The sequence below is a fragment of the Pteropus medius genome, unplaced genomic scaffold, assembly GCF_902729225.1.
Source record: "Pteropus medius unplaced genomic scaffold, Ma_sr-lr_union100, whole genome shotgun sequence".
In the NCBI taxonomy this organism is placed as follows: Eukaryota; Metazoa; Chordata; class Mammalia; order Chiroptera; family Pteropodidae; genus Pteropus; species Pteropus medius.
This window is the reverse complement of record NW_024342475.1, coordinates 1,842,506-1,864,355: the sequence shown is the minus strand read 5'-3', so window position 1 is coordinate 1,864,355 and position 21,850 is coordinate 1,842,506. Positions and strand designations below refer to the sequence as shown.

The window sequence follows — 21,850 nt, the reverse complement described above, 5'->3', positions numbered from 1 at the left end:
CCCAGCTACTCCCCCACCATCCCTAGGTTCCCGCGAGAGTCCGCCCATCCCCCACAGGAAGCACCGGGTAACTCGCAGACCTCAGGGTTTTACTCTCGCGTTTACATCGCGTTGTCTCCCAGACATCCTCCAGCGTTCCCATACTCATCTTCTTTCACAGTCGGGCATACCCAGGGCCTCACGGCTACTGTCCATTGTCCTTTTACCCCAACACGTACAGGCCAAGGTAGGGGCCAACATGAACCAGGGTCTTGTTTACTTCTCCACGTCTCTGGTCATAGTCACACAACCAGCTGCAGGAGAGACCCTCCTGCGTCCGGCCCTCACCCACACCCCTGCCCTTCTACTTGCTATTGCCACACGCTCGCTCTCAGGAGAGACACTTCGAATGGCCGACTTCACCGCCCTGGCCATTGTCACCCCTCAGCTGTGCATCGTGAGCCTCCTGCCTGCCGACGACCCTGCTGCTGGCGACCACGCCAGCGCGACCCCCCAGCTTGCCTGCGTCCTTGTGGGCGACGTTGCAGACGACGGTGACCCCATGTCTCCCCGGTGCTTCACTGCTAGAGGGACCCCCTAGCTTATATATAACCTTCTGGTAGAAAAAAAAGGTGATAAATAATCACCCTGTCTCTTCCCCCTTCACACGACTTCTCAGCCTCCCAGCGTCTCGCCATTTGAAACCACCTCCCTCCGCATTCGGCTTTCCGCTGTCGGGCCGAGGGCCCTTCCACGCTCTGCTCTCCCCCTGCCCTGGCCCCTCTCCGATGTGGTCCATCACCGCCTCCGTGCCCGGCCCGAGGCTAGGCCTTTTCTCTCTATTCCAGGGAATAGAAGTCTCTGCGTGCCCGTCCCTCCGTCTCCGCTGTTCCTCTCTCTCCGTCCGCGTCTGCATCTCTACTCTCGTCCTTTCTGTTCCCACACATCGTCTCTATGAATCTTCCTAAGTCCCCCTTTCTTCGTTTTATATCCCTGTCTTCTCTTTTCTCACTCGCTACTGTCTCTTTCATCATTTTACTCCTGCCTTTCTACCCTTCCAGGGTCCCTTTCTCCTCCCTATCCTCTCTCCCTCCATCTTTCCTCCCATTTGTCACACACCCGTTTCGTGCCCCATCTCTTATTGTTTCCCATTCTCTGAGTCCCACTCCTCGTTCCTTCTGTTAGACCCATTATCTGATTCCCTTCCTGAAACCATGACCTTGAGCCTTCCCAACCAACGTATATCTTTCTGCCTCTTTCCTTTCTTCTTCTTCATTTTTTTTTTGGTAGCAGCTTTATTTATTTTTTTTTAAAGATCTTTATTAAAATATAGCTAACGTACAGTACTGCATTTTTCAGATATACACCATTGGTATTCGACATTTATATACCTAAAGTAGTGATCACCATGATAAGTCCAGACAGCAACCATCTGACACCGTCCGACGCTATCAAGCATTATTGACTAAACTCCTTACGCCGTACGCCACGAACCCATGACTTATTCATTTTATACATGGAAATTTGAACCTCTTGTTCCACTTCATTTTTTCTTCCCTTTAAAAAAATTTTAATTTCAATTTTCATTCAACATTATTTTATATTAGTTTCAGGTGTACGGCCTAGTGGTTAGACATTTGTAGAATTTACGAAGCGATCCCCCTGACTAGTCTGGTACCCACCTGGCACTACCAACCCCAAGCTCGTCTGCTCTGAGTACCAACCCTACTGTGCTCTACCCTGGATTCTTTCTGTCCCCCACCCCGAGCTTTACTCTCCACCCAACTTTCTGCCCTGTCTCCTTTACACCCTCTCCCCACTGAAACCCCATATATAAATTACAGTTCATTGCTAAAATTCCTGAGGGTTAAAATCTCTATTATCCAGACCCTGGCTGATGCTGATATCACCACCATGGAATGAACGTGGAAGGGATGGGGAAAGTAAAATTCTCTCCAACAATTTAAAAGTATTAGTCCATTCTGTTATTACTACGAGTAGTGGTCAATTTTTAAATTTGAGCTTATTAGTTGGATCAGTAATTCTTCCTATGCTGCAGCTGCCTGGGGACCTCTTCCCCAGGGTCATTGCACTACCTGGGGACACACCGAAGAGATGGCCCTTCTCAAGAGATGATTGATGGAGAACATTGACTCTCAGGGTCCCAGGCAGTGAAATCCCAAACATACTTTATAGGAACATAGTCTCCAGATGGAACTTTACGCAGGATTCAAGACTTGGGCAAATTTCAGATATTCTTCCTTTTAGCTGCTGAAGTTCTTACAACAATAGCAACACAGCATGTTGCTTGTATAACATTGTAGCCTGAAGACAGGATACAGTATAGAAAGTATGTACCTCTCATGATGTCCATTGTTCTGAAGTTTGATTGGTGAGGACAAAGGGCATTATGGGTTCTTCATTTTCTCTGACTTCTTTCATTTTCTGAAAATGCTTCAAAAGATCTTTTCCTAAAAGACACAGGGCCCAAGTGGAAATTAAAGAACTGAAAATTATTAAATTCTGAAAGGTTATTTTATTACTTAGGCAGTTTATGATTTGGTATGAAACCAGCAAACCAAACAATGCTTCAAATATTAGAGTTGATGCTATTGTTCTGTTTAATGTCATTTTATTGTTCAGAAACATTTACTTGATCATAAAGTATTATGGTCATCCTAAATTCAAGATTGCATGAGCATGTTGGGCTCCGGTTTGTAAAGTTTTAAGAGCCACTTCGTCCTCAGGACAGCTGCGTAGAGACAGGACAGTCCCCAGCCCAGGGCTCATGGGCCTGGCTGGGGTTTGGGCTTGGGGACCTGGGATCAGTGGTGATTTGGTAAACGCGTGAAGGTCCTGTGCTTCAGCTTCCACCTCTGTCAGAGGCGGGGATTAGCTCTGGTCAGTCAGAGCAGAGTCATGTGAGGATTCGGGTGACATGGGTGCAGAGTCACCTCAGCAAGTGTCCCCCATCCTGACAGGTGTTCAGACAGATTCTCTTGCTGACAATCAGGGGAGTCTCTGAACCAGACAATAACAAAGTGGAACATTTTATTCAGTTTGGCTGACTCTCAAAGTTCTGTCTTCCTTTCCGGATTGGTGTCATACCAAATGCAGCAGAACTGATGATTCTGTAAAGGGCGGCTTCCTGTCTCCGCCTAGATGCCTGGGGCCCTGTTCGGGCGGGAAGCCCAAGGTAACCCTCTGGGATGGATTCCAGGTGTGGGTGTGGGGCGGCCCCAGGCTGGTAGAGGCTCTGCATGTCTTCAGGATGCTTGTCCCAGATAAAGTCGTCCTTACATCTCTGTACCGTGTGTGGGGGACGAAGGCAAAATGGTCCGGTGGTCCAGGGACTCCAGATCCCTTTAGGACAAAGCACCGCCGCAGCTGGTTGGCTGGCCTTAGATGGGCGAGGACTCGACCCGGACTACTGGGCGCATGCGCGAGGTCGGGGACGGGTTGGTGACGTGGGAACTCTTCTCGCCTTCTCCTGGAGGACCTCATTCTGGTCTGGGAGTTGGGGGAGGCGGGGAGAGGATCCGCACCTGCTGCGCGCATTTGCGAGTCGCGGGGAGCACACGGCAGGTGGCGCTCAGGCTTCCAATTCAGGGAAGCCCAAAGGTGGCAGGACCTGGAGAAGACTGTGCGGCACTGAGCGCCTCTGTCCAGGGTACTGAACGTCTCTCGTCGCGCCCACGGCCCACCCTTCATCCTGGCTGGGCGGCCCTCAACTCTCGTGGCCTCTGCGGCGTCTTTTCCTCCGGGCCCCGTGTGATCCGCGCGGTGTGTCCTGGACGCCCAGACTGTCCTCTCCGAACCTGGGTCCCTCTTTTGGAAGTTGGGTCTCTGGTGTCACAGCCCGACGCCTGTGACCGCGGTTCCCTCCCTGTCGAATTGTAGTTGGGAGAGTCCAGGAGCTCGCGAGGGAGTTCCCACTGCGGTTTGGGGTGAATAATGACAGTGGAAACGTCCTAAATAAGGTGACATGAAGGAGGATGACCAGGCCGTAGAGGGACGGGGCGGGGACAAGGATTTGATGATGCAGAGGGCGGACATGGTCCGTGTCCTGGGATAAGGTGGGTTTTGAGTAGCATTTAGAGATCATCAGACTGAGGTTTTCGATTTAAAAAATTTTTAATTCAGATTATATGTACAGTTGTAAATGTGTGCTCAGGACATACTTTGACCTCCCAAATGTTAAAGTACTTTTAAGTTCGGAAACATTGAATTTTGCCCCCAATTTGCTTACCTTTATATGCATACTTTTACACAGTAGAATTTTCAGTGAAGGCATTTCAAAAACATTTTTAAAACTTCTTGCAAAAAATTGGGGGATAGCATTTAACCATAGAAGTGTAAAGTCACCTACTGATTGGATATGCTCTTATTATTTAGAAAAATGTATTTGAACCTTACTATTTCTTATTTATTTTACTTTTTATCATTGCTATGTAAAAGTTCTTGTTATATTCTGGATAGAAATTTTTTTATCAGGCACGTGATTGGCAAATATCTTCTCCCATAGTGCAAGTTGTCTTCTCACTTTCTTGATGATGTTCTTTGTTTTGAATTTTGACGAAATCTAGTTCATCTATTTTTATTTTTTTCTCTTCTGATTTTGGTTTAACAACCCATTGCCTAACTCTGGGTCATGAAGCTTTATTCCTAGTTTTCGCTAAGAATTTTATATTTTTAGCCTTTCATTTAGTTCTGTGATCCATTTTGAGATAACTTTTTGTATGATTTGAGGAAAAGTTCAACTTTATTCTTCTGCATGTGGATATCCAGTTGTACCAGCACCATTTGTCGAAAATACGATTCTTTTCCCATTGAATCGCCTTGACACCCCTGTTACAAGTCAATTGACCATTCATGCGAGGGTATATTTCTCGAATCTCAATTCTACTCAATCGATATATATGCCAATCATTATACAAGTCCACACCATCCTCATTTATGGTAGTTTGATAGTGAATTTTGAAATTGAGATGTTTAAGTTCTCCAACTTCTCTTCTTTTTCAAGCGTTTGTTGGTTATTCTGGGTCCCCTACATTTCCTTATAAATCAGGATCAGGTGGCCAATTTCTGCACAACGGATAGGTGGCTTTTGATAGGGGTCCTGTCGAATCCGTAAATCAATTCTGAGTTATTTCCATCTTAATATTAAATCATCTGTTCCATGCACATAGAAAAATAGTTTTACTTCATAAAACATGTCACATGACATTATCTAGGTAGCCTTTTGTATTGTAAGAATAAAATAAAATATTCTGAAGTCTCTTTTTCTGTTATGGCCAAGAAGGTATTGATACGTAAATCAATTTGGGACATAAATAGGTCATGATTAACTAGTCCAAGATAGTCACACTGTCTCTGAGTCTTCAATATGCTCTCTATTCCCTTCCAATTCACTCTAAGATTGGGAGGTTCCCATGATGACCTCTTTCCTCCAATGTTAACTGTGGAATCCAGCTGTTAGGTTGCGGTCTAAACATGCAGTTAGTTTTTGGTTCCTCTTTCTTGTCAGGGAGCAATACTCCACTCTCCATACTTAACCTACAAGCTTGAGAAGGTTTGGGGTGAAATGTTCAAGGTCATTCTCCGCCCGTGTTCTCCCGCATCACTGTCAACTCCTACCTGTATTTCCTTATGTCCCTCTAGAAGGAAGGAGTTGAGAATCTGTCATTGTACAGACGTGGGCTGAGTTCAAGTGATAGTGATAATGAAGGTTATCTGAACTTGTGCACCATGTGGTCACCTTCAAGACACGTGCCCAAGGATGGGACCCTCAGTCACCCCTGGTCCCCACCTGGTGCATCCTCTACCAAATCAGACATCTAACTGTTGTTGCTCCAACCACAAGTGAAGGCAGAATGACCCATGTACTTGGATACTTCTCTATGGTTTTGCTGGATAGAGTCCAATTTTTTTTTTTTTAATTAAAAATGTTAAATCTTTCCAGTTTGACAGTGTCGTGCTGAGACATGTCTGGAGTCCCAGCATGAAGCATGTCCAGCCCTGCTTCTCATCCCCCATACTAAAAGCCCCTTCCACTCATATTTTATTGAGTGGTTTCTCTTTGCTGCCGCTGAGTGTTTTCAGCAGGGAAAGGATCTCCTCCAGGTGGCGATCACCTAGTGCCCGGTTGCAGGTAACAGGAAGCGGGACCGAAACCAGGAAGAATTCAGGTGGAGCAAAGGATCAGCGTACTCACCCAGGCAGCAAGCCCAGGACAGGGCCTGTGGCACCGGGGAGTCCCCATCCTGCATACCTGACATTCTCGGGGCATAGCTGACATTCCTCCACGTCCCTGCCTATCCCCAGGAAGGGGCTCCCCTGAGGCCAAGTGGAAATAACACCCCAATACTGTCAGATGAGGATTCAGCCTGTTTAGCCTCCGGGGCAGAGGGAAAGCCAGTGGGAAAGCCAGTGACAAGGGGAAATGCTGGTTTCCTTCCCTTTCACATTCCAGAAGCACAGATACATCAGCACCAGCTGGCAACTGTCGGGACGTCTTACTTGGAGTTTGTCCCAGTAAGTCAGGGATGCCTGACACCAGGGCCTGCTGGCCCTTTCTGGAGGGTCTGGGCCTGGGCCCAATGGAGATCCCTGGCTGAGGACTGGGTGGGTGTCTGAGTCCAGTCCAGATGGTGTCTGTAACCGGCAGAGGGATCACATGCCAGGGTCTCTTGGGAAGCAAGGTGGTTAGCCGTGGCTTTTCTCTTGGCTAGGAGTCCGCGAAGTCTCGTTTTTTCGAGGTTTGAACTTCCTGTAGGGGCAAAGGGAAAGAACCTGAGGTCTTTCTTAAGGGCTAGCCCAGCTGTGGGGTTGAAATGGGGGATGGGTCTTGAAGGATGTCAGAGTCAAATAGCTCCTTGATTCCAGGGAGCTGAATAGGGCTATGTGTAAAGGGTTTCTCTGTCTCTACTGTTTCATTTATCCATGGCGGACTTAATGTACTTAAGCTAGTTTGCAGTTTGGCTTCATTTCTCCATTGACGAAGTCTGTGCATTCACTCCCCTTTATACATTACTGTATGGAAATCCGAGCTAGCCCTCATAATGGTCTACAGAGGGATGAGTAGACATGCTTCTGTTGGTCTTGAAAGAGTTAGCATTTCTTTCTGGTGGCAGTATTGCTGAGAATCTACACACATTTTCAGTGTATTCAGGTATTTCGTATTTTACAATAAAGTCTTTTTATATTTGTTATGTCCTTTTAAATGTCCTTCTTTTATTATTTTTTTTTTGCAATTTTATCTTTTTTTATAGCAAAATTGCCTTAAGGCCAATTAGTTATAGGGCAAAAAAAAAAAATGTTTGCAGCAAAGATGTCGATGACAAAAATACCAGACACGTTTTTTAAGACCTCGTGAAGGGGCAGAGGTCGGATTCCAAACCAGGGTCGTCCAACCCCAAAGCCTCAAGCTGTTGAGTTAGAGGCTCTCAGCGTCCAGCCATCTCAGGACCAGCCACTGCCCTTCAGCTGTCGCAGCCTCCCAGACACCCCTGCCCTGCCCTGATCTCCCTCCACTTTCCTGCCCCAGAACCTGACTCAGCTATCCTGAGAGATGAGGTTTCTCCTGCCTCAGAAACTCCAGCCTCAGCCCTGCCCCCCAGGGACCACGCTCCTCTCTCTCACCCCGGCTCTGGCTCGATCTTACCTCGTTCCTGGCAGAGACGGCCAGGCTGGGTGCCAAGCCTGCCTTCGGCCTCCCCAGGAAACACCTGGAACCAAGGACGTGACAGCTGGATTCCTTACTGGATGGCATGATAGGTAGCTGAAGTCACTGGCTCTCAGGAAAGGAGGCAGCGAGGCGGTGGCTGGAATTTTTCCTACATTCCTCTGCTAACTGGCTTCGACTCACTAGGAAAAATTGATATTACGTCGTTACGTGGATTACACACAGTCCAAAAGAAAGTTGCATTACACAATCATCGATAAGATTCTGTGTGAACACCACACTATTTCCTAATTTTGTTTTCTTTCAAATTTAAAAAACAATAGTTATGAACTGGTCCATTACTTTTGCAGCCTCCCAGAGATTAGGAAACGACTGGTCCAGCCTGTGGCTATAGAGACAGGAGGCTCAAGGAGCTCACTCCTCACTGAGAGAAACTGCACGCAGATGCACTTTCATTTCTGCTACCGCAGTCTGGCCCACTTTGCTGCAGAGAAAGCCTCAGACCCCACTGGGGACCTCCCTAGGAGGCTGGGACCCTCCCACCCCCGTTACCAAAGGAGCCCACATGGGTGTCTTCTGCACGGTCACTGCACCCCGTTGTGTGATGGGGTCTCTCCTGAGCCGAGCAGCCACAACTGTGCAGACATAGGGAAGATTCGGATTGTACCCCTGGGTTTGGGGTGGGGTGGGGTGGGCAGAGACCCTGCACTCTCAAGACCAGATGGACGTTAGCCCCTCCACCTCCTCAGGCAAAGGGAATCTGAGGCCCTTGAAGCACATATTTGGGGTCCTCTCGGATCCTGGGCTGAGCTGATCTCCTTCCAGGCAAAGTCAGGTCCTTGGGAGGATCTGGAGCTGTACCGCTGACTCTAATTAGAGTAAGGCATTTACAGAATGCAAAGTCAAGAAACACTGGAAACGCTGGCTGCCAAATTTTGCAGAACCGAAAGTGACTGGGAATGCTGGAAACGTTAGGCTTTCAAAAAGCCTGCCAAGGACGTGGTTCCATAGTGTAGCGGTCAGCCCGTCTGCTTTACACGCAGAAGGTCCTGGGTTCGCGCCCCAGTGGAGCCACGGTCCATGGTCTACGGCCATGCCACCCTGGACAAGCCCGAGGTCTGGTCTCAGAAAATAAGCAGGGTCGGGCCTGGTTAGTACTTGGATGGGAGACCACCTAGGAAGTCCAGACCCTGTAGGCATAAGTAATAATAATAATTAATAATAATAATAAAATAATAATGAAGCCCGCCAAGACCCCTGGATAGGGGTGGGGATGGGGTTGTCCAGGTTCCCCAAACAGTGAATCACTTGCTGCTCCCATTAGTGGCGGAGTCGCGGGGGTCACACGCCGCTGGGCTCCTGGGTGCTGATGGAATATTGGGGTGTCAGGGCTATAAACCAGGGACCGTACTTTGTGTGGGGCTGGCAGGAGGGAGAGCGGACCGTTAGGTGCCTGCAGACAGCTCGTTTGTGTTGAGAACGGAGGCTCCACGCAAGGAGGTGGAGAGAGTTTGAGGGGTGCAGTGGGGGAAGCGGATATGTGGAGAGTGTCTGGCGGGTCCCCTCAGAGTGATGGTGTGGGTGTTGTGTTTCCTGGGTCTGCAGGACGCAGGTGAGTTTCAGGGAGCCATGAGGGTGAGAGGGGCCGTGAGTGTTGTAGGACCTGCAGACCTCACGATAGAAGTGGTGAAGTGTTCCCCAGAGCAATAGAGGCAGTGATGAGACAAATCTCTAAAGCCTAAGAATATCCATAAAATTCAAATGAAAATGAAATCCCGATAATAAAGGAAAAGGAAACTGAAAGCGCATGATAAAGGGATAATGCCAAAGGAATCTCTAGAAACTGAAAGAGAGCAAAAGCGAAAGAATCAAAAATGTAATCAAAAATGCAAGAAATATGAGTAAATGAAACTACGAAAGGACATTAACTAGAAATAATGGCAACCCTGAGACTAGAAGTATCCTAGCAGTATGTAAAGGAAAGAATCCCACAAAGCAAACATTAGGCTTATAAATGATAAATGAAATCTATAAGTCCAAGCAATATCTAAAACTTCCCACCCTAACTAACAATCAGTGCAGTGGCTGTGTCCCAGGCCACCTCTAGCAGTCCTGGGCCCAACCCTCCAGGAGAGACTGAAGACCTGAAGCAGACACTCTGGCAGAGATCAAAGACCAAGGGGGCCAGTGGCACGTGCGCCCAGGGACAAGTCGGCCATCTGTTCTGGTCCTAGAGCTCTGTGAGGACAGGCACCGGGGCTGCTATGGCCATCACATGTGCCCAGTTGCTGGAGACTCTGTCTCTTCCCACTCAAAGGATGCTCAGGGTCTCACAGGAAATAAGTCTCCCCCAAATCACCACTGGCTGTATTCTTTCCCCATGTCCCAAGATACAAGGAAAGAACCCTGGCAGGAGACGCCACTGCAGGTCACGGCCATGTCACAGACACCCTCACTCCCAGCCCAACCCCATCAGTCCCTGGCCAACCCCTCCAGAAAATGCAAGAAGGCCCTGGCCTGAGTGAGGTGAGACAGCCCTAGAGAGGCCCTAGCTCCCATGTTGCCACAGCTTCTGCACGGTGTCAACAAGTCTGTGCTTCCGGAATGTGAAACAGAGCAGGAAATTGGTGTTTCCGTTTGTCACCTGCTTCCTCGCTGGCTTCCCCTTTTGTTCCAGGAGCAAACGGGCTGACGCTTCTTCCTGGAAACATGAGGCTGTTATTTCCATCGGTCCTCAGAAGGCCCTTCAAGGAGAAGAGCAGGAATTTGGTGGCATATTAACTGAGCAGGGAAAGAGTCAGGCATGCAGGATGTCATCGGTGGGGCTGGGACTCCCAGGGCCAGAGGGCCGGACTGCACATGCTGACTGGGGAGGTCCCATCGTACTTCAGGGTTTCAGGCCTGATCGCTGCTACCTGCAACAGGGCGTTAGGTGACCACTACCTGGATGGGCTCACCAGGGCCCTTCCTTGCTTCTCACAAGATGGAGTTGACAAGTTCTCTGGCAGGGCTGGCCGTGCAGGCTCCGTGCTAGGACTCCAGAGATACCACAGAACAATACTGCTGAACAGGGAAATTTTTTTTTTTTTTCATTGAAAAAGAATTGGAGCTTTTTTTTCCCTTTTTCCTTTGCTACTTTTCGGCTGAGGGCAGTGCTCCTGTTCTGACATTGGCGGCCCTCCGTGAGGAGAGGCGAGCCAGCGGAACCGCAGCCATGACTGAGGCCCATGTGAATCCTAAGGCCTACCCTCTCGCAGATAGATGCCCGCCTCACCAAAGAACTATTAGATGCTGTTCAACAGTCTTGCAACTATAAGCAGCTTCAGAAAGGAGCTAACGAGGGCACCAAAACCCTCCACAGAGCCATCTCTGAGTTCACTGTGATGGCTGCAGACTCCGAGGCCCTGAAGATCATTCTGCATCTCCCGCTGCCTTGTGAGGACAAGAATGTCCCCTATGTGTTCGAGGGCTCCAAGCAGGCCCTGGGGCGGGCTTGTGGGGCCTCCGGGCCTGTCATCGCCTGTTCTGCCACCATTGAAGAAGGCTCACAGCTGAAGCAACAGATCCAGTCCATTCAGCAGTCCATGGAAAGGCTCTCAGTCTAAACCGGTGGCCTCTGCCACAGTCTCCCACCGACTCCTCTCCCCCAGGTTGTGTATCATATTTTCTGTTAGCATGTAGTATTTCCAGCTGCTTTCTGTTGTTTTAAAATATTGTAGTACTAAAAAATAGTATTGGAATCTATCCAGCAAAAACATAGAGAAGTACTCAAGTGCATGAGTCATCCCACCTTTCCACGGAGGTTGGGACATCACGAGAAGATGGCAGATGTGGTGGAGACTGCACCAGGTGGGGACCATGGGGTGACTGGGTGTCCCATCCTCGGGCACATGTCTTAGCAGCGGCCACATTATGCACGGGTTCAGATAATCTTCACTATCACTATAACCTGAACTCAGCCCCAGGTCTGGGCACAGAGAGATCCCAGCTCCCTCCTAGAGGGACTTCAAGCTACAGGTCGATGACGATCTCGAACATTTCATCCCAAATCCTCTCAACCCTGTAGGCAAGTATGGAGAATGGAGTAATGCTCCCTGACGAGAAAGAGAGGCCATGGAAACACAGATAAATTGGAATTCATCAAAATTAATAACTTCGTACTTCAAAAAACAAAGAAAGTGAAAAGATGGTTTCCAGTATAACAGAAAATATTTGCAAATCATACGCCCGATAAGGGAACCATATCCAGAACATAATACAAATTCTTACCAGTCAACGATAAAAAGCCAAACCACCAATTAAAAAGTGGGCAAAGGATTTACCGGCGTTTCTCCAAAGATGTTATACGAATAACCATTAAGCCCATGAAAAGATGATCAACATGTTTAGTCATTAGGGAAATATGAATCAAACCCACAATGAAATATCTCTTCACACTCTGTTGTACAAGAATATCCATGGCAGAATTATTCATAACAGCCTAAAATTGGAAATAACCCAAATGTCTATCAGCTGATGAATGGGCATTGTGTGGGTCTCCCCGTGTTGATAATGATGCTATAGGATGGAGCTGCCTGGGGCGCTTATCTAGGTCATATTCCTGTGGCGAGCCCCCCACAGACATTTCCCCTGCCTGAGTCATGTTGCGCCTGGACTGGCCCTCACGTTTCTTACTATGTTTGCAGGACCCACCTCAGCAAAAACCATCAGAGAACTTTTAAGAACAAGATTTATTACTTGGAGGTTCTGTAGGGTGCACAGCACACAAGAGGGCCCCACAGCAAGGCTGCCAGTAGACGAAAGGGGAGGAAGCGTGGAGCTAGGGCTCTGCCTTTTGGGAGGTGGTTGTCTAGGGTTTGGAGGGTGCATAAAACCTAACAGCAGGAATGAGGGCCCAGGAAGGGAGAAGTGGATCACTTAAGCTGTCGGTTACCTAGGTTACCCAGGGCTTTCAAAAGGGGGACCTCACTGATGGTGAGGGCGGCCTGGCTTCTTATCTAGTTGTTTCATCCTACAGCTTGCAATTTGTTTACCGGAGATGGATATCGGATGTGGATGACTCAGCAATCAAAAGCTTAATGCCGGGTATTATTTGCGTTACAATCAAAAGCTTGTCAAGCACTTGTACTACAATGGGTAAACAAAATGTGGTTAACCATACAATGGAAGATTATGGTCAGTAAAAAGAGGTGGCACACCGATACATATTGCAACGCAGACAAAACCCCCAAAACCTTACACTAAATAAAAAACACGAATGACCACATAAGGTGATTTTATTTCTATGCAATATCCAGAATAGTCTAATTCATAGAAATACAAAGCAGATTAGTGGTTGTTGAAGGGGTTAGAGGAAGGGCAAATTGGGGGTGACTGCTAATAGGGATGGGGTTTCTTTGTTGTAGCTGCCAGCCCCCGATAGACACACAGACCACCAGAAACCAGTGAGTTATAGGAAACACCCTCTTTATTCAGCCAGCTGGGTCTGCCAGGGATACGCAGACCCCAAATTAAGCAGCCCCGAAATGTAGAGGTACAGAGTTTTTAAGCCCTAAACCCCATTCCTCATTCTATCTTAAACACAAAGGTCTATTTTTCTTCTATTTATTGTCAACCCACAGGTCAGTTGTGCAAGTGGGGGTACAGAAGCAGAAAGCTTATTGTTAGAATGTTATGTTTCCATGGGTGACAGCCTGTGTTACCATGGATGATGACCTATGTTCCCATGGGCGATGACTTATGTTCCTAATTAACCAAGCAGTAATTAGCTAGCACATCTTGTTGGGCTGATGGGAATATTCTGGAATTAGTGTCACACCAGACACTTCCGGGGTATGTTATTTGAGGGGAGGAAGACAAGGGCTGAAGATGGGGATGTTTTTAATTTTTTTTATTTCTGTGTTGCTAACATTTACAATGTGTACTTATAAATGACATAAGTCCAAAATGAAATAATGGAACTACAACACATGAAAGATGAGCTATGCCAGTATGGAAATCCATAAGGAAAAAAATTTAAAGATCGAAAGTAAAACATGAAATAAGATTACAAAAGAAAAACAAGCAGATCGTTTAACCAAATATTTGTAAAGACTCCATCGTTTATGAGCAAGAAGAATAAAATGACGGGAAGCAGACACCTACATATAGTCAATTTCCCTGGTCACAGAGCATCGTATCCGGTCACTATGTGAGTTAATTTTTTGGTTAAATGCTTTCAACAAATATTTTCTGTGAAGATATTTAAAATATTTCAAAATGTTTTAACTCGAAAATCACTTACAGATATGAAGGGAAGTAAGTTGAGGGCAAAATCTATTTTTCACAACCTAAAAGTATTTCGAAACTGTTGAGGTCTGTAGTGCCAAATGTGTCCTGAGCACACACTTAGAATGCTACGTATAATCTGAATTAAAGTAAAAAAAAAATACCAGAAACCTTAGTCCAGGGATCTCTATCTAAATGCTACTCAAAACCCGCTTTACCCCAGGAAACGGACCGTGCCCGCCCTCTGCATCAGCAAATTCGTGTCCTTGCCCTGTCCCTCCACCGGCTTGTCACTCGTCTTCATGTCACCTAATGTAGGACGTTTCCACTTGTCCACTTTCACCTCGAACCGCAGTGGGAACTCCTCTCCGAGGTCCTGGACTCTCCCAACTGCAATGCACGGGGAGGGGATCGCGGTCATAGGCGTCGGGCTCTGGGACGCCAGAAGCCCAGCTTCTGAAAGAGGGACCCGAGTTCAGGGAGGAGGGGCGTCCAGGGTACGCCTGAGGGTCACCCGGAGCCGAGGGAGTCGCGATGCCGGCTGGACGAGGGACTTCCACGACCCTGGACAGAGGTCGGATATGCCTCCTGTCCTCCGACGCTTCTTAATTTGTGAAAGAAACACACATTATATTCTATGTATTAATTTTATTTTTAAACAATTTTATTTTTAAACGATTTTACATGAAAATTGGACAGAAAAGGCAGGGGCTTCTGGGTCACTGTGGCGATGTGTTCCAAAACGGGCGTCAGACAAACACGCCCCTGCGTCCCTGTTTCAGACCTTAGGGAAACCTTGGTGTCGCGGGGTGTGGCCCATGCTGGGGGGCGGGGCCTGAGCTGAAATGGCCTTTGGCAGAAGGTTCGACCATCACCGTGTCGTCAGCGTCCCCCATCCGTCATCGCTGAGTGACCGAGGGGAGGAGGGTTAGAGTCTTACAGATGTGTCCACTCTGACCTTTTTCTCTACTTTGTGTCACTAAATCTAGACCCGTCGCTTTCCAGAATCTTATCATGCTGTCATCTTTTTTGATTTATTCAGAGGAAATGTTTTCCGAGGTGAGTCAAGTCTTCCTGTGTGAGAGTCCCAACCTCCCTCACTGCAACTTACTGGCTGGTGGGGTCAAGTGGAAAACCCAGGCCCGGGGTTGCGACGCAGGAGAGGCGACTTGTCTGTCACTAGCTCCCAACCCGTCGCTGGTCTGCACTCAGGGCAGCCCCGCCACGCCCTGTCACCGTCGACCACCAGAGCGCACAGGTGGGGACTCAGGTCCAACGCGCAAACCCCATCTTTCCCAGCGGGCTGCACCCACCTCCCGGTCCCACACCCTGGTGAGGTCGAAGCAAGAACTGGAGCCCTGTGTCTGAGATGAAATTTTTATTCAACGAAACCAGGAGATCATGGTGGACATCTTAAAATGGTTCACAAGTGGGAAAAGCGGACACGCCTATCGAGAAAGAACCCCCTGTCCACCCTTCATGACCCTTCCCAACCCTTCAGACGACCACTACGACAGTAGATATAAAATTGCCAGATTTATTAAGTGCCTGGTGTTTGGCACCTGGTGAGGAAAAGGGCCTAAAGTAAGGAATTATCTCAGAGAAGGGTCCCCAATGCCAGCCCGAGGATTCTGCTTCGCGATATTGGATACGGGGGTAACTGTGAGAGGCCGGGGTCCTTGGGCCCTCCAGCAACAAAATAATCTGTCCAGAATTATAGAAAGAGGACCGGTCTCCCTACCAAGAGCAGATTCAGAGTTAAAGGAGAAAGAATGAGAAGGGGGGATCGAGTCTGAATGTCTCCTGTCCCCAAACATCCACCCCACATCCCTGATCTAAACCGACGCCAGGGCCCTCTCTCCAGACTCATTCAGGAAGCAGAATCCAGGATCCATCGGGTCATCCGGTCCTCTGCCAGCTGACACTGAGGAGAGAGAGGGCCAGAAATGTTGGGACAGACAGAACACGGGCAGAGGAAGAGCAAAGAGAGACACAGAAGGGACAGCGAAGAGGTCGAGAGAGACGTAAAAACAGAAAGAGAACAGATGAGGAGAGAGAGAAAGGGGTAGATTGGATAGACAAGGACAGAGGGACACCAAGAGCAGGGTGTGAGTTTGCATCCTAGACAGTGCCGGCGTGCAGACCCTCCCCACTCCCCTGCACCCCCTAAGTCCATGGCAGGGATGGGACCTCACCTGCTACACACCCTGTCGTCCAAGGACGGAGCCAGGGCGCATTTCTGGCCTTTCACCTTCACCACGAAGGCCTCCTGGGGCCGGAGGGACCAGGGGCAGCACTGCTCGAAGCAGACCCTGAAGGTGCAGTTCCCACACTTCCGGGTCCTGCCCAAGGGTACCACAGCGTCGTCATAGCAACAGTGCTGCTGGGGGTCGTAGAACTTGTCCCCGCATCTTGTGTGGGACTGGCACAGCATCAGGTGGGAGCCCGTGGGGGAAACTGGTGGACAAAGACAGCAGGGCGGGTGGGTCCCGGCCTCAGGCCGTCTGGAAGCTGCACCCCGCCCCCCCCCGAATGTCCCTGTCCCTCCTGGGCTCACCTGGGGCTCCGTGGGAGCAGAGGAGGGTGAGGAGGCAGAGAGTGGCTGAGACAGCTGTGGGAGAGGGCAGGGGTGAGGTGCGGCTGACGGGGCCACCTTGGGGAGGGGGCCCAGCCTGGGCCAGGGGAACGTCTCAGGGGGTCTCTGTCCTGACTAAGTTTCCAGGGAAGGCTAGGACCAGTCCAGGGTGGGATCTGGCCACCTGCGTTCAGGTGTCTTGGGATTACAGGCCCATGGAAGGTGAGGGAATGCAGGCGGGACTCTTGGAAGAAACGGGTTTGGATTCTGGGGAATACGGGGTTTCCTGGAAGTAGGAATTTGGAGCAGGCGGCTCAGATGGGACCCGGGGTGAAGGGGACCGAGCAGGGACTAGTGGCCTGTTGTGGGTTTAACTGGCATTAAAGTTTAGCAGACTGGGGTTTGGAGTGGGAACCCGGGGTACGTGTGGCACCGGGCAGGAGTTTGGGAACCGAATCGGGGATGTGGATGGAGCCATCATCGGGATGTGGGTCGGCTCTCTCGGCGATGAGGTACCGTGTGAGTCCCGGGTGGTAGTGGCTGAGATTGGGGATGGATTCCGAGGGAATTAGGGTTGGGGCCTCCTTACCCAGGACGTCGCACTGGGGAGTCATGCCTCTGGGTTGGCTGCAGCGGAGTCAGAGGAAGGTCTCTGGTTCTCAGCAGGTGCTTTTATCCTGTCTCTCGCACAGGTGATCTCATCTGATCTCCTATCTTGGGCCCAGCCTGCACAGACACGCCGGGCTCTCAAAGGATTTCGTGGTGCCAGACATGAAATTTCATCATGTCTGGCACCACGAAATCCTTTCAGAGCCAGGAGCATAGATGCCCCCTCCTCCACCGCCATGATACTCTCCCCAAATGCCTCCCTCTCGGGCCCGGTGCCGTGGCCTCTTCATCCAGCAGGATGGCGTGATGATGCTCTCTCCCACCACGGACCCACCGAGCAGCTTTTCCATCGGGCCACATGAGTCTTCTGCTTTCCTCGCGCTCCTCTGCACATTGTTAACCTCTTACATCCTCACGGGGGCGCCCGTCGGCCCCCTGACCTCACAGCCCCAGACCAGGACCTGCTCGCTCAACCACAGCTCAGGGGGATTCGGGGTCAAAGAGGCTGGCTTTTTACACGTTTGGAAATTCCAGATTGAACAAGGTGGGGGGGGGCGAAGGGAAATGTGCTGGGAGGATGCTGGGGTGGCTCATGAAACAAATGTGGGGGAGGCCCTGCAGGACCCCTGGGACTCACGGTCCCCCGGGGCGCTCTCCTCCTCCCGTCCTCTGCCTCTTCATTAGGGGCCATTTACTCAGGAGCACATATCCACTTAGCACCCCCTATGCCCAGGCTTTGTTTCAGGCACAGGTGAGGGAGGACATTCAACAATCACAATTTTCATGGGGTTCAGAAGAGGGAGGGAGGGAGGGAAGGAGGGAGAAAGAAGGAGAGGGAGGAGATAATACATCGTAGTTTGGTTGTTGCGGTCAATGTTCTTATCAGTATTACTTGTCTGGAAGGTTCTCTGAGAGAAATTCCAGCACGGTCAGTAGATTCTCAAAGACTTTGATCCTTAACATGCATCTTCAGAGGGCGATGGATGTGGGATTTCCCCCGAGAAGAGAGAGACGCGTTGAGGTCAGGACGTGAAGACAGAAGGTGAAGGCTCCTCTCCCTGGAGGGACCCCGTGGGGTCAGGTCATCCCGTGCAGTGAGGCGTGGGAGGCCCTGCCCCTAGCTCCTGCGGGATTTCATCTCAGTCACTTCCCAGCACCGATAAGGTTCTCTCCAAAGGTGACCCGTCACTCTTCTGGGCAGCCATGCCCCTCTGCTTCGAAAGTTCCCACCTTCCGTGCCTCTGCTCTCCTCAGGGAGCCTCCGACACTCGCACCCACCCAGACTTCCGCCCAGGCCCAGATGCAGGTTCCTCCGTGAAATGCACCCATTTCCGACAGAAACCCTCGATGGGATTTTTTTTTGGGGGGGTGACATTTAAACTGAATGTCAGGGTGACATTTAAACTGAAGGGCTGTGTGAGGACCTAGAGATGCGGGAGTGGAACGTGGAGCTGGGAATCCTAGCAGATCCAGCAGAAGCGGAGGGTTTAGGAAAAAATATCCAGGTCAGCTCCGGGTCGTCCCCCATGCCAGCTCCGGTGTATCCCAGACCGGGGGCAGAGGTGTCATCACAGCCCAGCTCTGCGGGGGAGAGGTAACCGCTGGCACCTATACACTGGCTTTTCCAGGGGCAACCAGGAGAGGGACTTTGCCTCTCTGAGCCTCAGTTTCCTTCCCTGAAAAATGGCAGTAACCAGCCCCAATGGACCCAATGTTCTGAGGACCCGCCTGCAAAACAAGCTCCAGAAGAAATGTTTAAAAGTGCAATTTGCTCGAAAGACTAGAAAAACAAAGCGCAAAACAAAGATAGCTTAAACAATGGCGAGGAGTCCAGTTTCTGCTTTTTGCTTTAAAGATAATGTCGCAGTCTCACGATTGTGAGATATTTTGCAGGATCTTGGGTTTTCAACCCCACGACCCTCGTTCCCACCGTATAATTTTGTGTTGCTGATGTCCTGTTTCTCTGTCAAGCAGGAGGAGATAACTCCAGGGCCACAAGGAGAAGTTATGAGCTTGTTTTGCAGAAAGAATAAATGCCTTTACAAAGTTGTGACCAGTCGTTAACATCCAGGAGTCAGGTTGCACAAAATGTTACGTGTGACTCAGGAAACACAGACTTTCTCCTCGGGTCCCTGAAACTTCCCCTCCCCTACTCCCGAGCTACGTAAAAACTCGTTACTTTTGCTTTTGGGGGGAAGATGGGTCCTTTCACTTTGGCCAAATCGAATAAACCTTTCTCTATTGTTAAGCACCCGGGTGTCAGTGTCTTGGCCTACTAGCACACTGGGCACATAAATCTGAATTTTAGGAGGTGACTCAGTAACACTGTCCCATCGTTGGTGGTCACGGACCATCCTCAAAGCATGATGGCTCAGAGAGGTCAGGTCTGAGCTGGGGAAACCCAGGAGCTATGAGAGCTGGAGGTGAGTGGGTGGGTCACCACTCATCTTGAAAATTCACAGAGGGCTTCCTGGAGGAGGGGATATTTGAGCTGAGGTTTCAAGGATGAGCCAGAACTGTGAGTGTTTCAGGAAGGCTGAGCCCAGAGAGGGTGTGTGGAGGGCAGGGGAGTAGGGTCAGTCCCTTGCGAAGCTCAAGGAGGGCTCACAGAGCTTTATACTCAGTGCACTGGATACTATGGCTGGGTCCTGAGCAGGGGAGGTAAATGTTCAGATTCGTGTCTACAAACATCCCTGTATCTGCTGTGAAGAGCGTGGACCGGGGAAGTAGGAGACCGGGGAAGATCCTGCCATAGCAGAAACATCTGTGCAGCGACGAGAACCCTAAATGTATTCTTCCTCCCATGGGGCAGAGGCACAGTGTGCTCCTCTCCTAGTTCACATTTCCTCCTGTTTCGCGACCCCGCCTCGTCTGCAGCCATAGAATGGAGCAGCGTTGTCCAAACTGTGAGGTTAACACTTCAGGACGTTGGATAACCACTTGACTTTGTCATAAACTATATTATGGTTTAATTGAAAAAATAGATTAGGAAATGGAATTATGTCGAAGTTGTTTACTGAAACTTTCCTTTGAAGGTGTTGTAAATCGCGTAAGGATGTACAACTTTTTTACTCTCGGCGAGTAACAGCCGATTAGTTAATAAATTTATTAATAGAATAGGCTCTAGGCAATTCCTACAGGCTTAGTTACTGAGTCTTGTTTACCAGTTGTGTGTGTGTGTTGCGGGGGGAGATGTGTGCTCGTTTCTCGTGGTTTCGGTTCCAGAAGTTTCCTGAGATGGCTCAAGGCAGGCTGGAACCCAGGCTTGATTGCCTCTGCCAAAATCTGGGATGCCAGCCATATGAAGCAGAAAGTACATTCCCCAGGGGCAGGGCTGGGGTTGTGTCTGATTAGAGATATTCCAGCCTGCACTCCTGGGCCTGGAGCTGAGTCATAAAAAAGGAGAGAAAATGAAGGGAGATAAGGACTTGGCAGGGGGTCTGGGAGCCTGTGTTGATGGGAGGGCAGTGGCTGGTTCTGAGATTTGGGGACACCAAGAGCCACTAACTCAACAGCGTTGAGAATCTGGGGTGAGACAGGCTGAGATCTGCATCCTGCCTCAGCCCCTTCTCAGAGTATCGAAGAAGCCTCTGCACACAATCCTGCCCCATCGGAGACCCCTTAGAGACCCCCTCCCTAATGTGTCCTCTGTGGGCCCTCACTGTCCGTGGGCAGCTCTGTCTTCTGCATGAGAGCCCACATCTGTAACCATCACCAGAGGCAGGACCACAGCTGTCTTGGTTGAAGCCATCATTAGATGCTGGGATTCTGCCTTTTCTTATGGCTAGAGAAGATTCTGGCTCTCCTGGCAGAAAGTGTAAGATCCTGACTTCAAACAGCCGTGTGTTTTATTCCCTCATTCCGCTCGCTAGATCCAACCAAGACCCTGAGCCAAGGTCCTCCTGGTCCGTGACGCAGGCTGGAACAGACCCCAGGACTCCTGAATTCCAGTCCAGGAACTTCCAAAGCCCCCTGGCTCAGCCCCTCTGGGAAAGGACAGGCGGGCTCTGCTCACAGACACCCCTGACAAGACCTACATTGATATCCCAAGGCTCCTGGTCAGGACTGACCAGAGCTGGGCTCCTGGCTTGAAACCCAGGAGGACGCTGGCATTTCCTGCTTTCACCCACTTCCCCACTGGGTGAAATTCATTGACTAAATTCAATGACTAAATATCCTTTTCCCCAGAAATTCATTGACTAAATATCCCTCCTGTTATTTCCATCTGGCCTCAGGGAGCCCCGTTCCCAGGGGACAGGCAGGAATGTGGTGGTTTTGGGAGTGGAGAAAGAATGCCAGGTATGCAGGAGGAGGGGCTGGGGCTCCCCAGGGCCAGATGGTCCTCCTCTGCTGGCTGAAGAGGCAGCTGTGTCACTCCTTTGTTCTAAGCACATCATCGAGATTTTAGTGACTGACCCCTTTTCCTGCAAAGGGACTTCTGGCGACCAAAATATGGACGGTCTGGCCCTGCTCCAGCCCTGGTTGGATCCTCCAAGGAAAACAGTGAATTAAGAGCCTGGGTGTCATAGGAGGGGCTGGAGGAGCAGGCTTGAAATGGGGACATCCAGAGCAGTACCACCAATGTGACTTGGGGATCTGGACGTAGCTGCTGAAGTTCCAGCAGCCTGTCGTCACCTCGAAGGCTACTGCTTGGGCTCACAGTTGCTGCTGGGGAAGCACCTGGTGACTCCATGGCTGTGCCGTCCAAAGTTTCAAAGGCCTCCAGAACCCCAGCT

The 21,850-nt window shown here is 49.8% G+C and overlaps 1 protein-coding gene, 1 long non-coding RNA gene and 1 pseudogene across 4 annotated transcripts in view; 1 reads left to right on the top strand and 2 right to left on the bottom strand.

Moving 5' to 3' along the window:
* Positions 1-8,175, bottom strand: part of LOC120605327 (uncharacterized) — a 9,541-nt gene extending 1,366 nt beyond the window's left edge. For both annotated transcript variants that reach the window (XR_005653610.1, XR_005653609.1), the window contains exons 1-2: positions 7,643-8,175; positions 2,338-2,450 (exon numbers count right to left, since the gene is read on the bottom strand). This is a non-coding gene — a long non-coding RNA (uncharacterized LOC120605327). The remainder of the gene's footprint in view (positions 1-2,337; positions 2,451-7,642) is intronic.
* Positions 8,176-10,877: 2,702 nt separating this feature from the next.
* LOC120605325 (NHP2-like protein 1) lies at positions 10,878-11,268 on the top strand (annotated as a pseudogene).
* Positions 11,269-15,203: 3,935 nt separating this feature from the next.
* Positions 15,204-17,658, bottom strand: LOC120605326 (insulin growth factor-like family member 1). 2 transcript variants are annotated; one of them, XM_039866259.1, is made up of 5 exons: positions 17,449-17,658; positions 17,095-17,231; positions 16,488-16,541; positions 16,126-16,387; positions 15,204-15,854 (listed from the first exon to the last, which is right to left on the bottom strand). In XM_039866259.1, the coding sequence occupies exons 2-5, from the start codon at positions 17,117-17,119 to the stop codon at positions 15,830-15,832; spliced, it is 366 nt and encodes a 121-aa protein (XP_039722193.1). In that variant the 5' UTR covers positions 17,120-17,231; positions 17,449-17,658; the 3' UTR covers positions 15,204-15,829. The 2 variants fall into 2 exon arrangements, with proteins under 2 accessions (XP_039722193.1, XP_039722194.1); XM_039866260.1 differs by lacking the exon at positions 16,488-16,541 and having other exon boundaries at positions 17,095-17,658.
* Positions 17,659-21,850: the final 4,192 nt, after the last annotated feature.

Coding starts and splice junctions, on each gene's coding strand:
- LOC120605326 (XM_039866259.1), bottom strand. CDS start 17,119: ATGACTCCCCAGTGCGACGTCCTGG. Junction 16,388..16,487: donor CTGCTCCCACGGAGCCCCAG/GTGAGCCCAGGA, acceptor TTTGTCCACCAG/TTTCCCCCACGGGCTCCCAC. Junction 15,855..16,125: donor GACGACAGGGTGTGTAGCAG/GTGAGGTCCCAT, acceptor CTCTCTCCTCAG/TGTCAGCTGGCAGAGGACCG.